Source organism: Blennius ocellaris (genome assembly GCF_963422515.1).
Source record: "Blennius ocellaris genome assembly, chromosome: 1".
Taxonomy (NCBI): domain Eukaryota; kingdom Metazoa; phylum Chordata; class Actinopteri; order Blenniiformes; family Blenniidae; genus Blennius; species Blennius ocellaris.
Window position 1 is genome coordinate 7,616,388 of NC_137650.1, and position 20,889 is coordinate 7,637,276.

Sequence of the window (20,889 nt, forward strand, 5' to 3'; positions counted from 1 at the left end):
CTTTGAATTGAACCAAGATATTGATACAGAATTTTAATCTGCTGTGATGGCAAAATATACTGTATGTGGCTGATAATGGGAACCAACATGATATGTTGCTCTGTTTGCCAATGTGTGACCCTTCTTTGGAGGGCAGCAATAAAAGCTAACTGTGAAGCTGTGTTTCACAGCTCTTTTAAAGTGAGCATGTCTGTGTGGTCACGAGACTGTCGACATGTCAAGCTCTAAACCCCAGAACTAATGTGAAGCAGCTGTCAGATCCTCAGCACAACAAACATCCTTCTTTCGATCCAGTTGACCAGTTTCACTTTATAGAAAACACACACCTCTAGGAGCCACTTCAAGCTGTAAGGGTTTGACACTGATGATTGCAGCATGATCTGGCTTTTCCCTCAGTTGAAGGCAGATGTTTTGTTATCTTTGATCTGCCTCAGGAGCCTAATTATTACAACTAGACTAATTGGGACATGAACTTATGACAACACAAGCCATTTACTAAATCACATTAATAATTGAAGCCACTATATCATCCTAAATATAATCTGTTTCTCAAAAGAACAAATGCACATTTGCTTCTTTTGTTATTTTTTTTATTGTCATGTGTTGAACAAAAGTAGTCAGGTTACTGTAATAACATCAGGCATTACAATAACATGTTCCTATTTTCATTAGGACAGGTACTTATTAATCATGTAGTCATGATTGCTGTATGAATACTCTTAAGTATGGTGATTATATTTGGTGCTGCGCATGTTCATAGCTATAGACTACTGTAGTACTGAGGTAATTATAATAATTGGCGAAATAGATATACATCAATGCAGTGGGCCTATTGGCCTTGACTGACAGACGCACACACATGCACACATGCACACATGTGATCATACACTTCGTCATGTTCCTCTTATCTAATGTCTTTCTTTCCCATGAAATTAATGTCTGTGTGCGATGAGTGACTTGAGTGATATAACTTTAAGAAAAAATATGCCTTAAGACAATTTTCAATAATGCTTCAAATGAAAAAACCCAGTTCAGTCGACTGAATGAGAGACATTGTCCTCCTCTGAGATTTCTATGTCTTGGTGAATGGACTGTAATAATTCATCTGCTGTGTTGTAGGAAAATGCACAACAACATTTTGAAAGAGATTCTCTTTGTTTTTTCTTGTTTTGCAGAGAGATGTTCCTTTTCCGGAAGAAGACCACTGGATTCAAGAGTATTTGTGAATCTCTACGCCGACTGTGGTTTTAGAGCTTGTGAGCTGAACCCGCACTGTCAAGCACAGGTTGATTGTGCTTGGCTTAGTGACGCTGCATTTCCAGCCAACTTCTCCTTTCACTAGATGACAAGAACTGTTCACTGGATTGCCATCCATGGTTTCTGCCCTAATCAAGACTATATCTTCCTACTTTGAAAAGATTTGCAAAGGAATGTTTACAAAGAAATTGGCAAACCCAACAAAGAAGAAAGAGAGAAGCGAAAATAAAGAGCCCAAATTGACCACTGATTTGCAAGCACAGAATCTAACGATATCCACCACACTGAAGACAACAGTAAAAAAGATTTCCAAATGCTCTTCGGCACGTAACATATCGCTTGAAGAAGACGACGGAAAGAACGACTGCTCATCCCTGTCGCCCACTTTCAGTTATCGTGTAGCTATAGCCAATGGACTTCCGAAAAGCTCTCTGTTTTTAAATAATAATGAAAGTATCTTTCCTGAGGTTCTTTCAATTGACAGTAGTTACTCTGACTCTTTGAGTGAGACCAAACCTGTGCGGAGACTGGATGAGCATAAATCACACACTATGCCAGTACGACGAAATAGGAAGAGCCTCATCAGTTTGGCTCCCTCCGATGGCAGCTCGGAGGGTGAACGAGTGGAACGCTCCAGTCTACACACACTGAGGCTTGGTGCTCTACGCAAGCTAAGAAAATGGAAAAAGAGTCAGGAATGTGTCTCCTCAGACTCGGAGGTGAGCAACTGGAGAAAAACTCTGGGCATCAGGAGCAAATCCTTGGACCGTGCTGGACGGCAGCAAAAAAGCTCGACTCTGGAGCCTGGCTCCTCCTCCACAGGTTGCATCAGTCAAACCCAAGATGTAATGGAAATGATTTTTAAGGAGCTTCAGGGTATCAGCCAGATAGAGACAGAACTGTCTGAGCTTCGTGGCCACGTAAATGCCCTGAAAAGCTCCATTGATGAGATTTCTAGCAGTGTAGAAGTAGTTCAGAGTGAGATTGAACAACTTCGTTCAGGTTTTGTCCAGTCTAGAAGAGAAACACGCGATATTCATGATTACATCAAACAAATAAGCCACCAGGCTAATAATTCAACCTTGCGTTTCTTAAACGTTCCTGAAGAAAAGTTGGAGAAAACCGAGAGTGTAATATATAAAATCCTGAAAGAGAAAATGGGTCTTGCCGATGCCCATAAAAACATTAAAATTGAGCTTGCTCATAGGCTGGGGCAACAAAGAGAATGTTCTAATGCAAAACCCCGGCCTATCATTGTTATTTTTGCAACACCTCAAGATAGAGACGTAGTCCTGAAAAAATGCTATAAACTTAAAGGAACAGGCATTACGGTTTCTACTGATAGTTTAACTCACGATGGAAAAGAGAAAAAAGACAAAGCAATGTCATCCTCACAAACCTATGAAAGCATGGATATAAAGGTCTCAGGAAAAGACAAAGTAGCAGAAAGTGATGACTGGGATTCTATGGACAGTGATAAAGAACTGGATGAATTAAGCAGAAATAAATATGCAATGGTGATTTCCAAGCCAGTTCACAAGAGCAAATCAGAGAAAAGACGGTCCCATGACCATAGCCGGTCAGGAGATGATGCAGGCTACTCAGGCACAGTTCACTATGCTGATGACACTTACTATGACCCAGACAAACATGCAAAGGCTTATTACTCTGATTTGACCCCTGGTTGGCTTTCCCAGAGTGACTATTCCACCCCCAAACTCAGTCGTTCAGAGTCTGACTGCTCAAAACTTTGCCAGTCATACTCAGAAGACTTTTCAGAGAGTCAGTATTTTACACGGGCAAATGGCTGCTCCCTGCTCTCTTCCTCAGATCAGGAACTTTGGCAAAGAAAACAAGAAGACATGGCCTCTTCCTGGTATGCTAGCCCCACTCACCCTCTTGGCCATGGGAATCATAATGAGGTTGAGACAACAGAGACTATTGACAGTGGGGTTAGCAATGGGCTTGTGTGCATGTCAGGGGACAGAAGTCACTATAGTGGCTCCCAGATTTCTCTACAAGGTGATTTATCACCCTGGAAAGACTGGCATCATCTGGAACAAGGGGCTGATTCTGGTTTAGAAGCCTCCATAGAAGTTAGCAGTCCCTTTGACCCATCAACCATTCCAGGTTTTCCTGAAAACATCACTAAATGCCAGGAAGTTGATTTGCAGTTTGAAGGCGATGAGGAATTCATGATGCTTGACAGAGAAGCTTCTCTACCACCTATTACTACCCACATCATTGCTCCAATTACAGAACGGGAGTCTGTCATCAAGACATCTACAAGGCACTCCAAAGATGGGTCTAAGGTTATGACAAAAGAAAGCACGAAAGTATCATCTAAAGACACCACTAAGACTACTTCTAAGGTGACACACAAACAAACTAAAACATCTCAGAAAGAAGAGACTACTAAAATATCCCAAAAGGAGACCCCCAAGGTATCTTCTAAAGTTCCACCTAAAGTGACCTCTAAAGCAGCTCCGAAAGAGCAAATAAAAGAGACTTCAAAACAATCGGTTAAAGACAACTCTCATGCCCTGCATAAAGATATTCCTAAACATACATCAAAAGACACCCAAAAGCCCACAGTCAAAGATGTTTCTAAAGTGACATCTAAGGCAGGTTCCAGTGAAACTGGGAAAACGTCCTCTAAAATAACCCCAAAAGACAGTCCAATAATAACTCCCAAAGATAGTCCCAAAGAATCACCTAAAGAGAGCCCTAAAATAACTCCAATTGACACCCCAGTCTTGACTCCATCCTTGACTCCAATCTCCACTCCTAAAGAGTCTCCTAAAGAATCTCCCAAAGAATCTCCTAAAGCTGTTGTTAAAGAACCGCCCCAGCTTGCACCTAAAGAAATTCCTAAAGCAGCTGCTAAAGAGGTTACCAAAGAAGTGCCAAAAGTACTCCCAAAAGAGGCTCCAAAAGAAATACCTAAAGTCAAATCTAAAGAGACTATTAAAATCCCCTTGAAAGAAGTTGCCACAATTCCACCTAAAGAATCTGTCAAGGTAGCCCCTAAAGAGATCCCTGTAGTGACCCCTAAAGAGACCCCTAAACCAGCTCCAGCAGAAGCCCCTAAAGTAGCTCCAAAAGTAGCCTCAAAAGATTTATCTAAGGATACCCCGAAAGTGGTTCCTAAAGAAAAATTCCCTGAACTTGATGTCAACCATAGCTTTCACCAGGCTCAGAGTAAGACTTCAAGCATGTATCGTAGTCAGAGTGAGATCCGAACAGAAAAAGTTGAAGAGGTTCCAAAATCTTGGAGCAGTAGACTCAGCATCGATCTCAGTGAAAAATCCTTTGGCTTTGGTTTTGGCTCTACGCTGCAACGAGCAAAGTCAGCTCTGGAGGTTGTTTGGAAGACAGGTTCTCAGCCGACTCCCACTCCACCTGAAGAGCCAACAAATTCCTCAGCATCATTCATGGGGCGCTTCCGCACCCTGTCCACTTCTGGAAACAACTCTACTACTACAGTAGACTCAGATGTCAGCACAGAGCCTGTCTTCGTCAAGGCTGAGGAAGAGAAAGCAGCTGCAGAAGCTGGGGAACAAGAGGATGGTGAGACACATTATGTTGAAGTGATGGAGCAGGTATTAGCTAACCTGGAGAATAGAACTAATACTAATGAAACAGAGGAAGCAGATGAGGCTTTTCAGGAGTGTGAAACTTCTCAGGACTATGACGTGTCTGATGACATTGAGGGCTCTCAAGACAATGATGCCCAGGAGGATTTTGAGGCTTCTCAAGATATTGAAGCCCCAGACTATGATGCCACTAAAGAGGCACAGGTTCTGGAGTACGATTGCAATTTGGATGAGCCGTACGATGAAGAGTACAATGAGGATTATGACACCCATCTTGCTGAGGACACTGCTGAATACGATGCAATGGTGGAGTATGTAGACGTAGAGGAACCTGATGAGACCGAAGACAATGATGTGACAGAAGAGATGGAAGAAGGCGAGGAAGAGATCTTGGAGGTTGAGGAGATAACAGAAGAGGTTGCTGAGGTGTCTCAACAGCAGCAGGAGGATGAAAACAAAAATGTTCCAGAGGAGGAAAAGCCCGTGGAGGCACCACCTAAGAAGCGCATTCGACCTACATTCAAAGAGGCAGCACTGAGGGCCTACAGGAAGCAGATGGCTGAACTGGAGCAGCAGATCCTGGCCGGGGGTATGAATTGTGTTCTCTTACTCTTTGTTACCTACGCAATCATTTTGAACAGTTTTAAATAGTTTTGACATACTTTTCAATATGCTATCATTTGCAAACCATTAAAGCTACTCATGGTAGATTAACAAATTGCATTGGTAGTGAGGGGTCAATAGTGGTATATTTTGCACTCTTCTCTTATTTCTACTGTAGTTTCTACTGGGCATTGAGTAAAAAAGGAATCCTGCTCATTATAACCATGGACACTTGAGAAGGAAGGTAAAAGTAAACAGAAAGCATCAACAGAGTACATAAGCACTAGTACATGTCTGTGAAAATTTAATATGCATGTTTCGAAACACACAAAACAAGTTTCTTGATTCTAAGCATCTGTCAGAAGTTTTTTTGATGTACAAACCTGTTTTTATTTTGGATGGTGGAGAAAAGCCCAGGACTTGACATTTCATGGTTGTATATTTATGGATTTGTAGGAACCTTAGACTTTGATCTATCTGAAGGACATCTTTGAAATGCTCATTTGTTTCAAGTGGAAAGACTGAACAGAGGGGATCTCTCTGAGGGTGGATGGTAGTGCTACTGACTTCATATTTGTATTCTCATAGCACACTACTGGATTCTCTTGCAGCAGACTGTGGCTCAAGGGATAAGGCTGTCACATTTAAAAAAAAAACTTTTTTTAAGGTTTGTCATTTACCATCAAACTTTGATAGACACTAAAGGTTACAGAAAAACTGACCTTCAAAAGTAATATCTGTTTTTCTAAATGGGAAAAAAGCAAAACAAAACTTGACTGTACTGTTTTACCAAGTGTGGATGTGTTGGCAAAGTTGCTTTAATGGCATCTATAAACATAACGACTCCAATGACTTACTGCAGAGAGTGCTTTTCTCATGTTTGCAGGGCTCAATGTTAACACCCACCAGCCTGCCAAATGCGAGTGGGAAATGGTCTTGGCATCCAACTCAGCTAATGTTACTAGCCACAATAGTGGGTGACTATTTCCTCTGCACTGTCTGTCTTTTTGTAATAAGAACCTGTGCAACCTTCCCACAATGCACTAGGAACTATGAGTCTGATGCGCACAAGCTGCACATATGATTGCTTATCTGTCTAGTCAACGTCTAATTTTAGGCACATGGCCTGATTAGAAGTTTTAACCGATTTCCTATTAGTGGATAAAACAATCCAGAAATTAAATGGCAGTCCATGGTGTTCAGCTATTAGGAAGATGGGGGAGTTGTGGATCCACTGCATCCATGTGGAAAACAGGACAGCCAACGCTCTATAAATGGGTCAGAATTATGATGCTTCTGACATTGCACAATTCATGTGTGGCATCTTACTGTAAAACCTGAATGCTTTGTAAATAGTAAATAGTTGTACAACATAGCTAGTAGTTGTACAAGAACACCTTAGACATGGAATCTGTGAATTTAAATTAAGAAAACTTCACAGAGCATGTTTGTCATTTACGGCGGATTAAAAAAAGGTTCAAGAATGCTACTAAGCTCAGCAGGGCCAATTATAGAATAGTAATATTTTAGTTCCCATTATTACATTAAAATGGTTTTAAATACTGTTTTGCTGTTAAATTGTAATCCCGCAATAAACTTCAATCAGACAATAACGTGATTTATCAACACAACAGTTGTGGCAAGTGGAAATCTGTACTAGCCACAGTGGCTTGTAAGAAAAAAAGTTAGTGTTGAATCATCCATGTTAAATAAGATCATTTCCATCAACTCTAATCAGCAGATTTGCAGAATCGTATTTCTTTATTAGTTTATTTCCAGAGGATAGTGCACATTAATGGACACTCAGTAGTCACTTTTTGTAAATGCACCAGATTTAGCTATAGGCTACTTTCCATCCGTAGTCCACGTACATTTAAGACAACAATTATTTAAAAACAAACACACATGGACATGAATCGGTTGGCTGTGCCAGGTTAAACTTTGCACCAGATCAAACATGTGCATCATATCTGTGGTGACACAGAGAAAGGAGCAGCACGCCTCACTGCTTTGCTACAATGCTGGACTTGAATTAAAATCCTGTATAGCTGATGGGACAAGGCTTACCCAAAAGAGGGATTGATTTATGGATGAAATGCTGGGAAAAAAAGATACCAGGGAATAACCATGCATACTAAAATCAGAAATCTCTTGACCTACATATCTGGCTGTAACTGTGGTGCTCATGGTGATGCAAGTTACCCCAAGGAAAATCATAGCATAACATGGCACTGAGGAAGTGACGTAGAGTAGATGCAAAAATCTTTTCAGTACATCAAGTTACTAATCAAAGAATACAGTCACCAATACCGCCTAAAAACGATAATTGATCATGCTTCCTATGCTTCTAAGACAAACAATTAATCAGATATATGACATGTAGAAATGGCTGTACACCATATACAGTTATTCAGAAACAAATGTCCTTCATATACTGACGTGATGTCATGCATGAGGGAGCACTGTTGTACCAAATGCTTAATAGATATTTACAACTAATATACTAGGGTGTTCAGTATAGCAGCAGGAAATTGAATGCTCTTCAGATGTTAAATTGCATTAAAATTACTCATATCATTTCACTTCCTTATTTAAGAATGTGTTTGTCTGTGCTGACATAAAATTCTGAACCATTTGATTGTTGCAAAACAGCAAAAAGCTTTTCTGGACAACATTTCTTCACTTAGTTTTTTTTCTTTTTTCTTTCTACTCTGTCCAGTTTTACTCCTTAAATCTTATGCATTTTTTTGTACAATTCTATTCTGTGTGCAACCACAGTAGACAAAACCAGATAGAGGTCTTTGTTTTAGCTATCGAGAGTAAACCCTTATCAGTTTCAATAGCTTTATTTGAGACGGCTGTGAGGCTGAAAACCCTCACACGTGTGATGTCTCTCATCCAATCACGTTCTTCTCATATTTAGCTCTCTTATTTTATTTTTTTTATTTTATTTTATCAAGTGAAAACTTTTCATACCAAAACAAAACCTTAGTGACTGTACAATCGTAGTCAGTCCTTTCCATTGCTTGACCAAACTATTAGCTAAGAAGATGTTGATCATAGTGACTGACTCACTGTCGGACTAAAGTCACTCATCGCTGAATCACACACGTGTGAGGTGTCATCCATCAGCCTCAGTTTTCAGTTTTTTTCTGTTTTTACACCTTTTATAATCACTCTGGTCTTATTGTGCAGTGATGCTGAATAGTTGACACTGTTATGTTTCCAGACTTTGTGATCATTGTTAAAGTTGAGTGTTAATTTTCTCAGCCAACGGTGCAAATTCATTTAAGAACATTGTTGAACATTTTGTGACGAGGAGACATAAGAGGAAGGAGCTACTAATGAAATGCTAAATTACTGTTAGTTTGTTCTATGGTCTATGAGAAACATATCTCTCACAGATCTCTGACAGTGTGTGTCTTTGGTAGATTGTTTTAATTGTTGGAACAATCCTCGGCACTAAACCATATATCATTGGAAAGCCTGATTATTTTCGGGATTATTTTTGTAGGCAGATGTGGGATTAACATCAGAGTGGGGTTAGAAAAAAAATATAATGTGAAACCACTCTTCTTTGCAATTGAGTTTTGCTTGGTGAAATGGATGATTGAAGTTTGCAGAGGCAAAACATTTTGCCAATTTAATGATTTATTTATTGAAGAAACAGAAGCCTTAATAGTGTGTGGATGAGCCATACAGTGTGACAGCGACCTGGCCCTTTCTCCTGCTGGTGGTCACCAGCCTGCTCACACTCTGCTGTGGGAGGGCATCAGCTTTTGTCACAGTCAGCACACGTGTTACTGTTGGTCACTGTCACTAATGGCTCAACCAAGCTCATCCCACAAGTGTTCAATGTGTCTGAGGTCAGGACTACTAGTCGGTCATCCCATCCTCTCCAATCCAACATTCTGGGTGTAGTCTCTGACAGGTTCCGCTTTGTGGATGGAGGATAGAGTTTAATCCCACACTGTGAAGAAATGAGATTGCCAGTGGTTGCAGAATTTCATATCTGTATCCTTTTTAAAATGAGAAGTGTCAGTTATACCACTATTGTTAGTGCCTGGGGCCACCAGAAGCTTAAAACAAGAATCAAGAATCTTTCATTGGAACGAATGACATACTCAGCTCTACACCTCATCTTTTATTGCCTAGAATCATAGGAGCAGCAAAGAGATAATCCACCAATCATCAATTTCACTACTTTTTCTGTATAATTTATTTAAACTCTCCTGAGATAAAGCCAAAACATTTCATTCCCTCCCTGTGTATTTTTGCAGTTTATTTAACAACCCTCACCCCCAATGTGTCAGCAAATTAAAGATTATTGAATTAAGAAAATAAACCAAAATCTTAAGATTTTTGAAAAGTTTTTTTTTTTTTTTTACCAAGAGATTTTTCTTACATTGATAGAACGAAACTTTGTTAGATTACATTTATTAGTGTTCATCTTTCTGATTAATTTTGTCGGAAGTATAGTTGATGCTTTAAAAAGGTGTCAAATAATGATTGACAGCTGCTCTAAGTGAAGTAGACATGATGACTGAATCAATCGGGTGTCTGGGAAATGGACACCGCTTCCTGAATACTGAGACTAGTTTTAGATGTTATACCAGTGAGTCTGCAACCTCCTCGATCACGCTGCGAATTTATAATACCGCTGCCTTTGTTGGCTTGTTTGTTAAGATACATATTGACAGTTATAGGTTGTATGTAACTACATCTGCAGTCCTATGGTTCATCTATTGTCTTGTGCTAGAAACCACTAGGTGTGCTGACGTTCTCCTGCTCTGCTAGCATTCAGAATATCGCTTAAAAGTTTTGTTGGACGTGCCGTGAGAAATGCTGTTACTCCATGTAATTTTCAGTGGCTCCATCTTGTTTTACCTACAATTATCCGACATCCTACTGTTTTACTGCCTCAGAAAGTCCATGGGAATACACTGAAGTTGTACACATTCGTGCCAGTAAGTCCAAACTGCGTATAGTTTATTTTACTAGCGATGGAGAAACAACCACAGATGCATGCAGCCCCTATAACCTCCCTCATTAGCTTCATGCCTCCATGTCTTGTTGCTGATGTGTGCTCATCATGCTCGTGCTCTGAAGCGTGCTGGCCGTTCTGTGCAGGAACAGTGTAGGGAGCCTCGGCAGTACTGCCACTCCTGCCAGGCCTGTCTTCAACTGGCTACAGCAGCGTCTGTATTCAGATGCTAATTCACGCTCCCAAGGGCATTCTGTAACCAGGTCAGCCTTGCTTGGAATATTTATAGAGGTCTGCTGCTCGTGAAGTTTGCCGATTGCTCCTGGGGGAACCAAAGAGGTAGACCCTCTTTATGCTTAGTGCACCATTTTTCGCGAAAGTGGGGATATGAAAAATGCAGATTGCAGGAAATGAAGAGTCTCTGTCGTTGTTTTAGGTGATACCATCTTACTGATTTAGTTTCGTTGTTGAGGGCAGTGGAAAAGGAAAGCCTCCTCAACAACATTTACATGCCCTTGCAACTTTTATTAGCTCCAACTTTCAGAGTAAGCATTTCTAAAATCATAAATTCATGCATACTGTTGATCCGCATCGGGTTTAAATTCTTCTCCTTGTACATGGAATAGCATATTTCTCCAATTTTTACAACAAAAACAGAAGAAATGTTATTTTGTGGAATAAATGACTGGACAACAACCTCTTTCACCCCATCGTATTCTTGGTTCATACCCTCGGAGTCTCTATTTTTGCCCTGAAATATTGAAGTAAATAAACCCTCTGACATCAGCCTGCTACAGCCTCCAACACTTAGTCATAGTTGGGGGGGAAAAAAGATGAGCTAAGGGGAACAGTCAGTGCGGATATTGCACACATACAGTCGTTGATGTGTTTTCTTCCATAGTGGGAAATGCTGTGGTCATGTGCAATTATCTGAGTCATCGTAGAGGCAAGGAGCCTACGAAGTGGCTCCATCAGCAGCCGGGACATTCATATCTCTCTGAACTCTCACACAACACATATTTATTAATCCTCTCATGTTTTGTATTCAACATTTGGTTCCCACGAAGTAATTCATGTATATTTCGAAGATGCAGACTGCTGATAAAATTAAAGGTTTTTGCACGGCCACTATCTGTGTATTTCCTCGCAGGTCAAGGTGATTATTGTATATCACAAATTAAATATCCAGACTCTGCTGCCAACAAGAATTTATCAAGCTGCAGAGATTGTACATGCCAAAAAACAGCTTTGAAAGAAGTGAAAGCAATCAGAATCTATCATAGAAAAATACCAGTATGGCATGAAATAGACTTTTTTGCAATGTACTATAAAAAGCTTTCTGTTGATTCAGATGACTTACTAAACAGCATATTGCCAGGAAACACTCTGTCAATCAGATTAGGCTTTACAGTACGATCAATACAGTAGTAACAGAGAGACTATTAAAGTCCAGGGAAAAACAAATAGATTAAAAACACTTTTGAAGAAGTAACGTAACTGGACTAAATAAAATGGTTAATGTTAAGTCCAAAGACAAAATATAGATAGAACAATTGATAATAAAAACAATGTAAAACCTGTAAACGTGACCTTGAAACACAAAATATGTCGATAAATTATTAATATGACAAAGGTTGTGTGCAATGTAACTAAAAATGACGGGCTAGATATATGGCAGAAATATAAGATTACAATAGCAATGGAAAGCTATAATGTAAGAAGAGGGTCATTTTTTGTTTTCAATTTAATCGATTTTTATTTGTTTATGATTAATTGTCACAACACATTTAAGTAGGAGAGTTTTTACCGGGTGTGCTTGTTCGCAGGACCTCAGCCTCCCACATCCCACACAGTGAACAAACTCCTGGGTACAGGTGTTATGTTTAGAAGTGGAAGACAACAGTAAAGAAAGATGTCTGGTTCCTTGTTTGTCAAAGCTTCTCTCACCAAGGTGACTCCCTTGGGAAAAGAAAAAAGTTTTTTGCATTGTAGCTCATTACAACATTACGAGTTGAGAAACAGTGGACACATCCAGTCACGATGTTCCTACTCTCGCTCTTTCTGAGTAACATAATATGAGTATGTTTTCTGCTGCATTGCATTTGCAAGAACAGCATGACTTATATGCATAGGGAACATTGTAGGTGGAGGGAATATAAATGTGACTCACTGAAACAGTTGAAAAGCATCTTTGCGGTCTTTCAAAGCTGTCATATGTTTTTAATCAGGATCCCAACGAGTGTGTCTTGACAATGTTTAATTGTTTGAGCTCTGCAACACCTGAAACATGTCCAAATGTCCTGGATCCAGTTCAAATTGAAAGCAGCACGACTTCAAGCTGGGTTTATACTTTGTTCCCGGCAGCCACAGCGGTCCCGTTTAACTGAAACGTAGTGCGCTGTGGGATTTTGGGGAATTCTAAGGAAGGTCTGGCACACGTATCACATTCTATCAAGGCTTTGTACGGATGAAATGTGGACACCGGGTCATTCTGAAGCACGTTTATGCCCAAAAAGGTAATCATTTAGAGTGTGTACATACCTCTTGATTTGTTTTTTGGGGGCATACCTTGTAGAGGTGTTCTGTCGTTGATTGCTCAGACTCGAATGAAACCCCCCCACCAGGCCCGGCTCCTCCCAGACGGTGGCGCCGTGGCAGACCGGAGTAGAACGCAACGCGTCTGGTCCACAAAGCGTCACATGCCGGGACGATCCGCGATTGAACATGATGAAATGGCTACCATACACCGTAACTTGCTGTGAGAATCGTAACGAAGCACAACGTGATAAAACGCGAAGCAACTGTGAAACAACCACGATAGAACGCGCACTTAAATGTCACATCCTGTTTACCTTCCCGTCCCGCTATGGACCACCTCCAAGTTCTATTACGGCCAATTATGTGCTGCCATGTGTCGTGACGTTCATCCCGGTTTGCTGCGGCCTACTGGGTTTCTCATCTGTACTGTGGCCGCTATTTTTCGACAGTTTAAAAATCTGTCAATCATGACCTCTTATGTTTGCCCATCCCCCCCCCCCGCCCCTGCGTTGTCTGACGTCCATCCCGTTTTGGCCTGTAATGTGGCTGCTGGGAACATGGTGTAAACCGAGCTAAAGTCAAAGAAGTCTTAGAAAATGGGAACTCAGACTGCCTATCTACTATAAAATATCCACTCTCAGCTGCAGGCTGCTCAATGCTCTCACTGAACCCAGTGAAAAATAATACTAGTTTCTAAGGTGGCTGCCATGTAAACCAGCCAGGTTTCTGTTGCTAATTGTCCACATAATAAAAACAAAAGAGGAACCCTTGACGTGTTTAATGGAAGTGGCTTGTGCAATGAAAGGTTTTGAGCCTTGTTCTTCACAGCAGAAGTAATGGACCAAGTATTGTCCAATAGTAGGAGGCCTTCTCATTATTAGTTAATTTATAGATCATGAAAGTGACAGTTTTGTTGGAGCTAAAATACATGCATGAAATCCACATCCTTTAAAAAAAAAAAAAAAAAAAAAAAACATAAAAAAAATCCAACAACTATTAGATGATCTGAGCCACTTGGTGCTAAAACACACAGTATAGTGAAATGTGACAACTGGAAAAATAAGGCTAAGAGTAAAGTAAATGTATATTTAATTGTCAATGTAATGTTTCAGTTCTTTCAGTTAAATTGAACATTTTGCTGTAAATGTTTCATAACTAACTGTAAGCATGATGACATAAAATCACACATAATTACAGCACTCTATTTTGTTCAGATGTTTTTATTTATATAGTGCCAAATCATAACATGACTCATTTAATTTTTCACTCATTTTTCAATAGTGAGGTGAAGGCAGAGCAATAAAACAGAGAGACTCGACAATTCAGGAATTCCCTCCTGAGCAACAGTTGAGAGGAAAACCTCTCTTTAACTGGAAGAGGTCTTCCACAGAGCCAGACTCTGAGGTGGGCGGCCGTCTGCCGCAGCACAATGAAAGGAGATACAGAAAAGACGAGCTCCAAGAAGCCACATATTGTGTTTAACTCCAGATATTGAGTTCATTTGTGGTGCTCGTATTTGACACCTGAGACTCAAAACTCTGTATTAAAGTTGTTGTTGTGCTTTGGCGCCGTTGATCAGTTCCCAACTTTTAGACGCCAGTGACTCCACTTCTGTGCAACACTTGCACTTGCACTTGCACTCCTCCCCCTCCTCTTCCTCCTCCTCCTCCTCCTCCTCCTCCTCCTCCTGTAAATAAACTTTATGCTGGCAGTACAAATTCAGTTGTGTTATGGTGTCACGCAGGTTATAACACAAACTGCATTGGAAACATAGACGAGAGCTAAAATGTGAACACAACCTTGCTTTCTTTTTAGTGAACCCAATACTACACTCATAATAAAATTACAATTTACTGTATAAGCTAAGTGGATATGATGTGCCTGATATAACTATGCCTTTAAGTTAAAGTCCGATACCGCATTGATGAACTGCAGATAGTTTAGAATATATCAAGAATGAAGCATGGTATATTATAGAAGCAATAACAACATTGGCATCAATATTATCTCGGTTATAATATCTCTTTTTGTTGTTGTTGTTATATGTGTGAAATGTATTCTACGCCACAAACCTGTTTAAAGCCTTGAGGCTGTTCCTTTCAAGAGCACATCAAACAATCCCCTACATTTAGGATTTGTCCATTCACTTTTCTTCCTGTCTGACACTCATATGTGAGCCCTGAGCTTCAAAGTGAGGAAAGAGGTTTTAAAAGACTGTCGCTGTGCTGAGCCCTGCTTTGTTATCTCAATTTCCCTCCGATGTCCTCGTGCCCTCTCACGCTCACACTGCCGTACTGTTATCATGGGATACTTTGTCACCGTGCTGAAAGCTGAAAGAATATCTTGAAATATAGTGTCTCTGAAACTAGATATCATCTTGATAACATGATTTTTGCACTGGTGTCGTTGTATATGCTGGCCACACGTGTGCATACCAACATGACAGGGTAAGTGGGGATCTCTATAGCGGTATTCATAAAATATCGTACTTGATTGCAGTGACTGATCTTTTCTTTATTAAGTAGTGGAGTTGCTTTACTAATTGATAAGGAAAGTAACGACTTGGAAGAGGAATTTGGGTATTACTTAAAATTCCCTGCTTCAGTTAAGATGCACTAATAATGTGCTCATAGTTGCATTGTGGTGTAGCTTGACACATTAGTGGAGCTGTGGACATTGTATGGGTCATTCGAATGATGGATTTACTCATTAAGTCCAGCTTGTATTACAGCAATTAGTTGGTCGTCAAATGGTTGTACAGTCATGTGATTTTGGATTGTTTGAATCAATCAGTTATGATTAAAGTACATTACTTCCAGTAGCTCGAGCTCCCATGAGGAGATTTACATTCCAGCTGTAATAGTTAACTTGCCATTCCTACAATAATGATCAATAAACATATGAGCAGCTGCAATGTTTCTGTCACTTCTGAAATCAAATACTAATACGCAGACAGCAGCAGGCAGCTGTTATAAAGATAAGGTGAAGTTTAATTTGTGCTGAGATTTTGTCACAGACACGCTGGAGCTGAAGCCAGCTCAGGCAAGCCAGAGAGACAGCAGCTTACCATGTTATGGGTTTTATACTCTTTGTTGTCAAAAGTAGTGGTGTTCTTTTAGTCGTTTGGTCTAAAGAGCTTCAACCTGAGCATGTTGTGGCCAGTTGCTCTTTGCCCTCTACACATGCACAGGCGTGCACAACATAGACATGACCTGTCAGTTAATTCTAACTTTGTTCCACAGATTTGATAGCCCCTGTGAAATGAGGTCTGATAAAATAAGATGCTTAAGCTTTTCTCTTTGGTTTGGCTTTATTTTGTTCTGCAGCTGCAGATCAGTTGGCTCTTCTTGCACCGCAGTTCTGAAAGTGGCTTGGCTGGGAGCTGTCCATGGTATCAATTGAAGCTCAGCTCTTTGGGTGCAAATTGTAGGAACGTGTGCGCCGCCGTTAGTTGTTGCATTGTTATGTTTCTCCATTTGAGCAGCACAGCATACTAGTAGTAATATTTTAGTTTGATGTTGTTCCTAGTTAATCCTTCTACACATTCATTGGTGATTTAAGTGTGACAAAAGTGTGATCAAGCTAACAGGCCACTTACATGTGAATAAACAGACACGGATTCTGACAATAACAATCAAAAGCTATAATATTAAATAGGAGTTTATTCCATGAATTTAAACAACAACATATTTGGTTATGTAAGACTGCACGGTTTGATATTTTCCATCCATGTTAAAAAAAAAAAAAAAAAGTTTCCAGCACTTACTGGTTGAAACACACACAGTACATTTTATCTTTCCCAGATGGAAAAAACTTATAACATCTCAACTCCATTGGATCTGTCGAAAAAATAATACATATTCTGATATTTCTCTGTAAATTGCAAACAGAGACCAAATTCATGCATCAAAATGACAATATGCTGCAAGAAAATCCCCCCCCCCCAATAAAATACACTGAAAACAATATCTATGTTTTCTACTGTACACCGTTGACTAGAAAGCTTTTTAAATCCAGTGGTACTACGAAGACCACTCATCATGAAAAGATACACTCTTGTGGTGAACAATAATGGCATTACAAAGCACTTTGGCTTAAGGCATACCCCCACTACTGCACACTGCACTCTCAATCAGTGCCAAGGTCTCAAATTATTGTAGCTTTAATAGTTATCAATTGCTATTTTACTTTTCAACAAATGTTGCTGTTCAATCTAGAAGATAAAAGGCGATCAAGCAGACATGGTGAAATCAAACGGAGATATTATATAACAGCCTTTTCTTCTGTTAGTGATGCGGTAACGGCACGTCAACAGCCAGCGCTCTGTTGTATCATTTTAATTAGGATGGCAATTTGATCTTTCTCTTGTGAACAGCTGTTTTCTGTTTGTAACACATTAGATCATGATTATGCTGCTATTTATCACCCATGGATCAATAGCACAGTAATTGCACCGCTTCAGTATGGCTTATTCAAAGGGCTCGTCCTCCTAGAGTTCCTCTCTAAAACAGAAAAGTGACACCAGTGGGTTACGCTTACCTAATGTCCTGTGTCTCCACATGAGAGTTTTAAGTTAGATGTTGTTGAGCTTTAAAGGAATCTGGGTGCAAGGACTGAAGTTGGGATTAAAATCTCGTGTTGTGTTGTCTACATTTTGCTATATACATAATTCCTCTGGTCATGAGCTACACATTCTGTCTCCAGTTCTTTTGCTAAACCGTGATTGTGTCATGAGGTTGTATTCGATTTGTGCCCCCCCTTAGCTGTATGTGGGGTCAATCTTTGTGACTCTTCACCTTTTTCTCATTCTCTCCTTCCAGATGCCAGTGCTTTGGATACTCAGGTTTTTAGTCACCATTTATCATTGACTAGTTGGACACTTGTGATCGCATGTGCATGTCTGTGCTTGTGTGGTATGCTTGAGAATCAAGTGTCTGTGTCTCCTCTACCTGGGTGTAACTGTGAGTGAGTGAGTGAGTGAGTGAGTGAGTGAGTGAGTGAGTGAGTGAGTGAGTGAGTGAGTGAGTGTTAAATGGTGGGATAAACAAAAGTAATATGTGCAGGTATGAAAAGGGAATGCAGCATGTGCCTTAGAGCCGTCACCCTGTGCTGGTTGTTCCTTTCCCCCCCCCCTATTTTTCGCAGTAATGATTTGTGTTTCAAATGGGAGATTTGGTCAGTGAGGAGAGCGCGTTACACAACAGGCAAATCTGCCCCAAAGCACCGAGAGCAGCAAAACTCTCAGTCTTGAGCCCACAAATTACATTGATGTGGAATAATTTGGTCTTTTGCCTGTGGTGTTTCCCTCCCCTCTCCCTGTGCTGTACTCCTCCTCTCCTATCATTTATCTTATCCCGAACTGACCTTCAGATGTACTGTATTTTCCCACATATCTTTTGTTGCACTGTATTTTTCGACTGTACACCTCTTCTGTTTGATGTGGCTGTTGTTTGCTTTGTGTTTAGTTGGGTGTGTGTGCTAGCCCTGGATGGATTGTTTTACGCTGTGTGTCTCTTCTCTCCACAGCCTCGCAGTCTTTTGGATCCAAAAGTGCTCGGCTTACAGTCTGGAGGGTGAGTGGTGGCTCGCTTCCTGAGCCAATTGGTTTCCCAATTAAACAAATCGGAGCTGCTGTGCTGTTTTCTGTTCTCTGTTCTGATGCAGGGGCACATGTTGCTAAAATGTCAACAGCACACCAGCTCACGAGCAGGACGCCCCAATTAACATATCAGAGACGAGACGAACATCCCAAATGTTTCATGCCTTCACGGCATTCGTGGAATTTCTCTCTGAACCTCACGTATCTGATGAAATGCTTGTTCTGAAAAATCGACACACGAAGCCAACTGTTGTCGTACACCATATGGGATGAAACAGTTAATAATCATCTTTAGCCTTCATTACCCCAGCACATGTCATGGCTGTACAGCCATCTGCAGCATGCATCGCACATATACGGGGGGGGGGGGGGGGGGGGGGGTCAGAGTCCTGGGGATAAGGCCAAGGCCCGTGCAGCATGTCACGTTGCGTATCTTTAGGGTCAAACCACTGATGTCGCTCAGAGGCCTGACAGAAAAGCTTGAGGAGCTTTATCTGTGTGGAAGCATTGGGGCCTTGATGTCATGTTGAGGTCATTAGAGAGGCTTTGAGTGACAGCTGAGGTGATGCCACTGAGAACCTCACGGGAAAACGGAAGACTGGTGGGAAAGCAATGAGGGAACAGTTGGGTGCACACCAGGGAGATAGAAAATAGAGAGAGCAAGAAAACCGGAGCCGAACTGCTCAAGTGTTTTATCCTGGCAGCAGCTGATCTCGAAATGGAGGTTTTTGAGGCTTGGAGTCGCTTGTTTTACAAATGTTTTTCTTTACAACACACTGAGTTATGCATTTACTGTACCCTTGATGGCCATGATTTCCAAAGATCCTGTGTGTGTGGAATTTGTTCTGTAGGTGATTAGTAGTAACCCTGGAAGTGATTTCACATGCAAACAGGATTATTTAAATGTGGGTTATGCGTGCATTACATACTGCTTACATGAGAACAGTCTGCTGTTTATTTGCTAACGTTCACCACTGAGTGATTGGATGGAGTGCTCGTCTCTAGAAGCACAAAACAAATTGTGATACCCTGGAATTGGATTTGTTAGTGTAAAACGTTATAAAACATGATGGCGCGTTGCAGCAAATAAATCTGTGTAAAATAAACAAATAAATAAAATGCAACATGAGAGATTATTAGTCACGTCAAAGGTTTGAGGTGCAGCACGGAAAATATTGTAAGACCTTATAGGAGAGTCGTTGGGAGTTAGCTGAGAAAACGAGTCTCCAAACCATAACAGAAACACTTCCACTGAACGCTGAGCTGGTTTGCAGCTTCTTTTCACGTGTTTATAAGAGAAGCAATTACAAACATTGCAAACAGCTTCATATGTCATTAATGGAATAGCCCATTGTATATTACTCACTTAAACATAAACTTGCTCAACCTCTTACATGTATATGTATGTACATGCAATATTTTGGAAATATGCTCGATATTCTACATTCTGAAGGAGAACTTGCTCAGTGGATTGTGTGTTATTTTATCCTTAAAGCATTAATAGGTCAGCTTTCACACGTGCTGCCTGAAATATCATATTTGCAATTATTATGCAAAACTGTTCAGTACATTAGGACCATAGTCTGTAATATGGCAGCGGCTTTTAAAGTCATTGGTGAGAGTCGCTCAGAGGCGCCAAAGAGAACAGGGAGAGCAAAGTAGGAATCTGGAGGTTCGGAGATGCCTTTATTTTTATTTTTTTGTTTTGACAATATTTCATCATAATAAAGAAATATATTGTGTGCAAAACTGTTATTGTTATATCATTGTAACTATTATTCTAACTGTGATTTGGCATACATATTAGTATGAGTGCTATTGGAATAGATCTAAACCTCAGTTGTTAAGATCAATGAGACAAAATAAGATTTGGAAAAACCTTTTTTTATTAATTTTTTTACAAAACCTCAAGTGTAACAGTTGTAGATTGAGATTTACCAAATATTTAACATTAGCATCATTTAGCATCCACATGAAATGGTCTGCTTTTTTATTGTCTTATCATATGAAAATCTTTAGGTCCAGCAATAAACCAAGTCCAGCAATAAACCAAAAATTACTACTTGGTGTGAGAGTAGAGGGGCTTGGGGCCACATTGTGGTTTAATCTCTTTTGCAAATTTATAACAACAAGTGGCATTAGTGAAGTCATTGTGGGAATGGATTCAGCATTTAAAATGGGGAAGTTCTAAGTGAAATGATGAGGGAATCCTCTGATTTCCAGTGTCGGTGGTCTCCACCGGGCGAGGTGCAGAGGACAGGTTATGAAGGAGGTGTGATCCATGGGGTTTGCCGGCTGCGTAAATCAAGACC

The 20,889-nt window shown here is 40.4% G+C and overlaps 1 protein-coding gene across 1 annotated transcript in view; it reads left to right on the forward strand.

Moving 5' to 3' along the window:
* Window positions 1-1,373: 1,373 nt before the first annotated feature.
* The window catches only part of unc13c (unc-13 homolog C (C. elegans)), a gene marked incomplete at its 5' end in the record, with an annotated part of 113,607 nt that continues 94,091 nt past the window's right edge, over window positions 1,374-20,889 (forward strand). Inside the window, 3 exons of the mRNA XM_080499578.1 lie at window positions 1,374-5,442; window positions 17,799-17,821; window positions 18,505-18,551. Of these exons, the coding sequence (XP_080355704.1) occupies window positions 1,374-5,442; window positions 17,799-17,821; window positions 18,505-18,551 (4,139 nt within the window). The remainder of the gene's footprint in view (window positions 5,443-17,798; window positions 17,822-18,504; window positions 18,552-20,889) is intronic.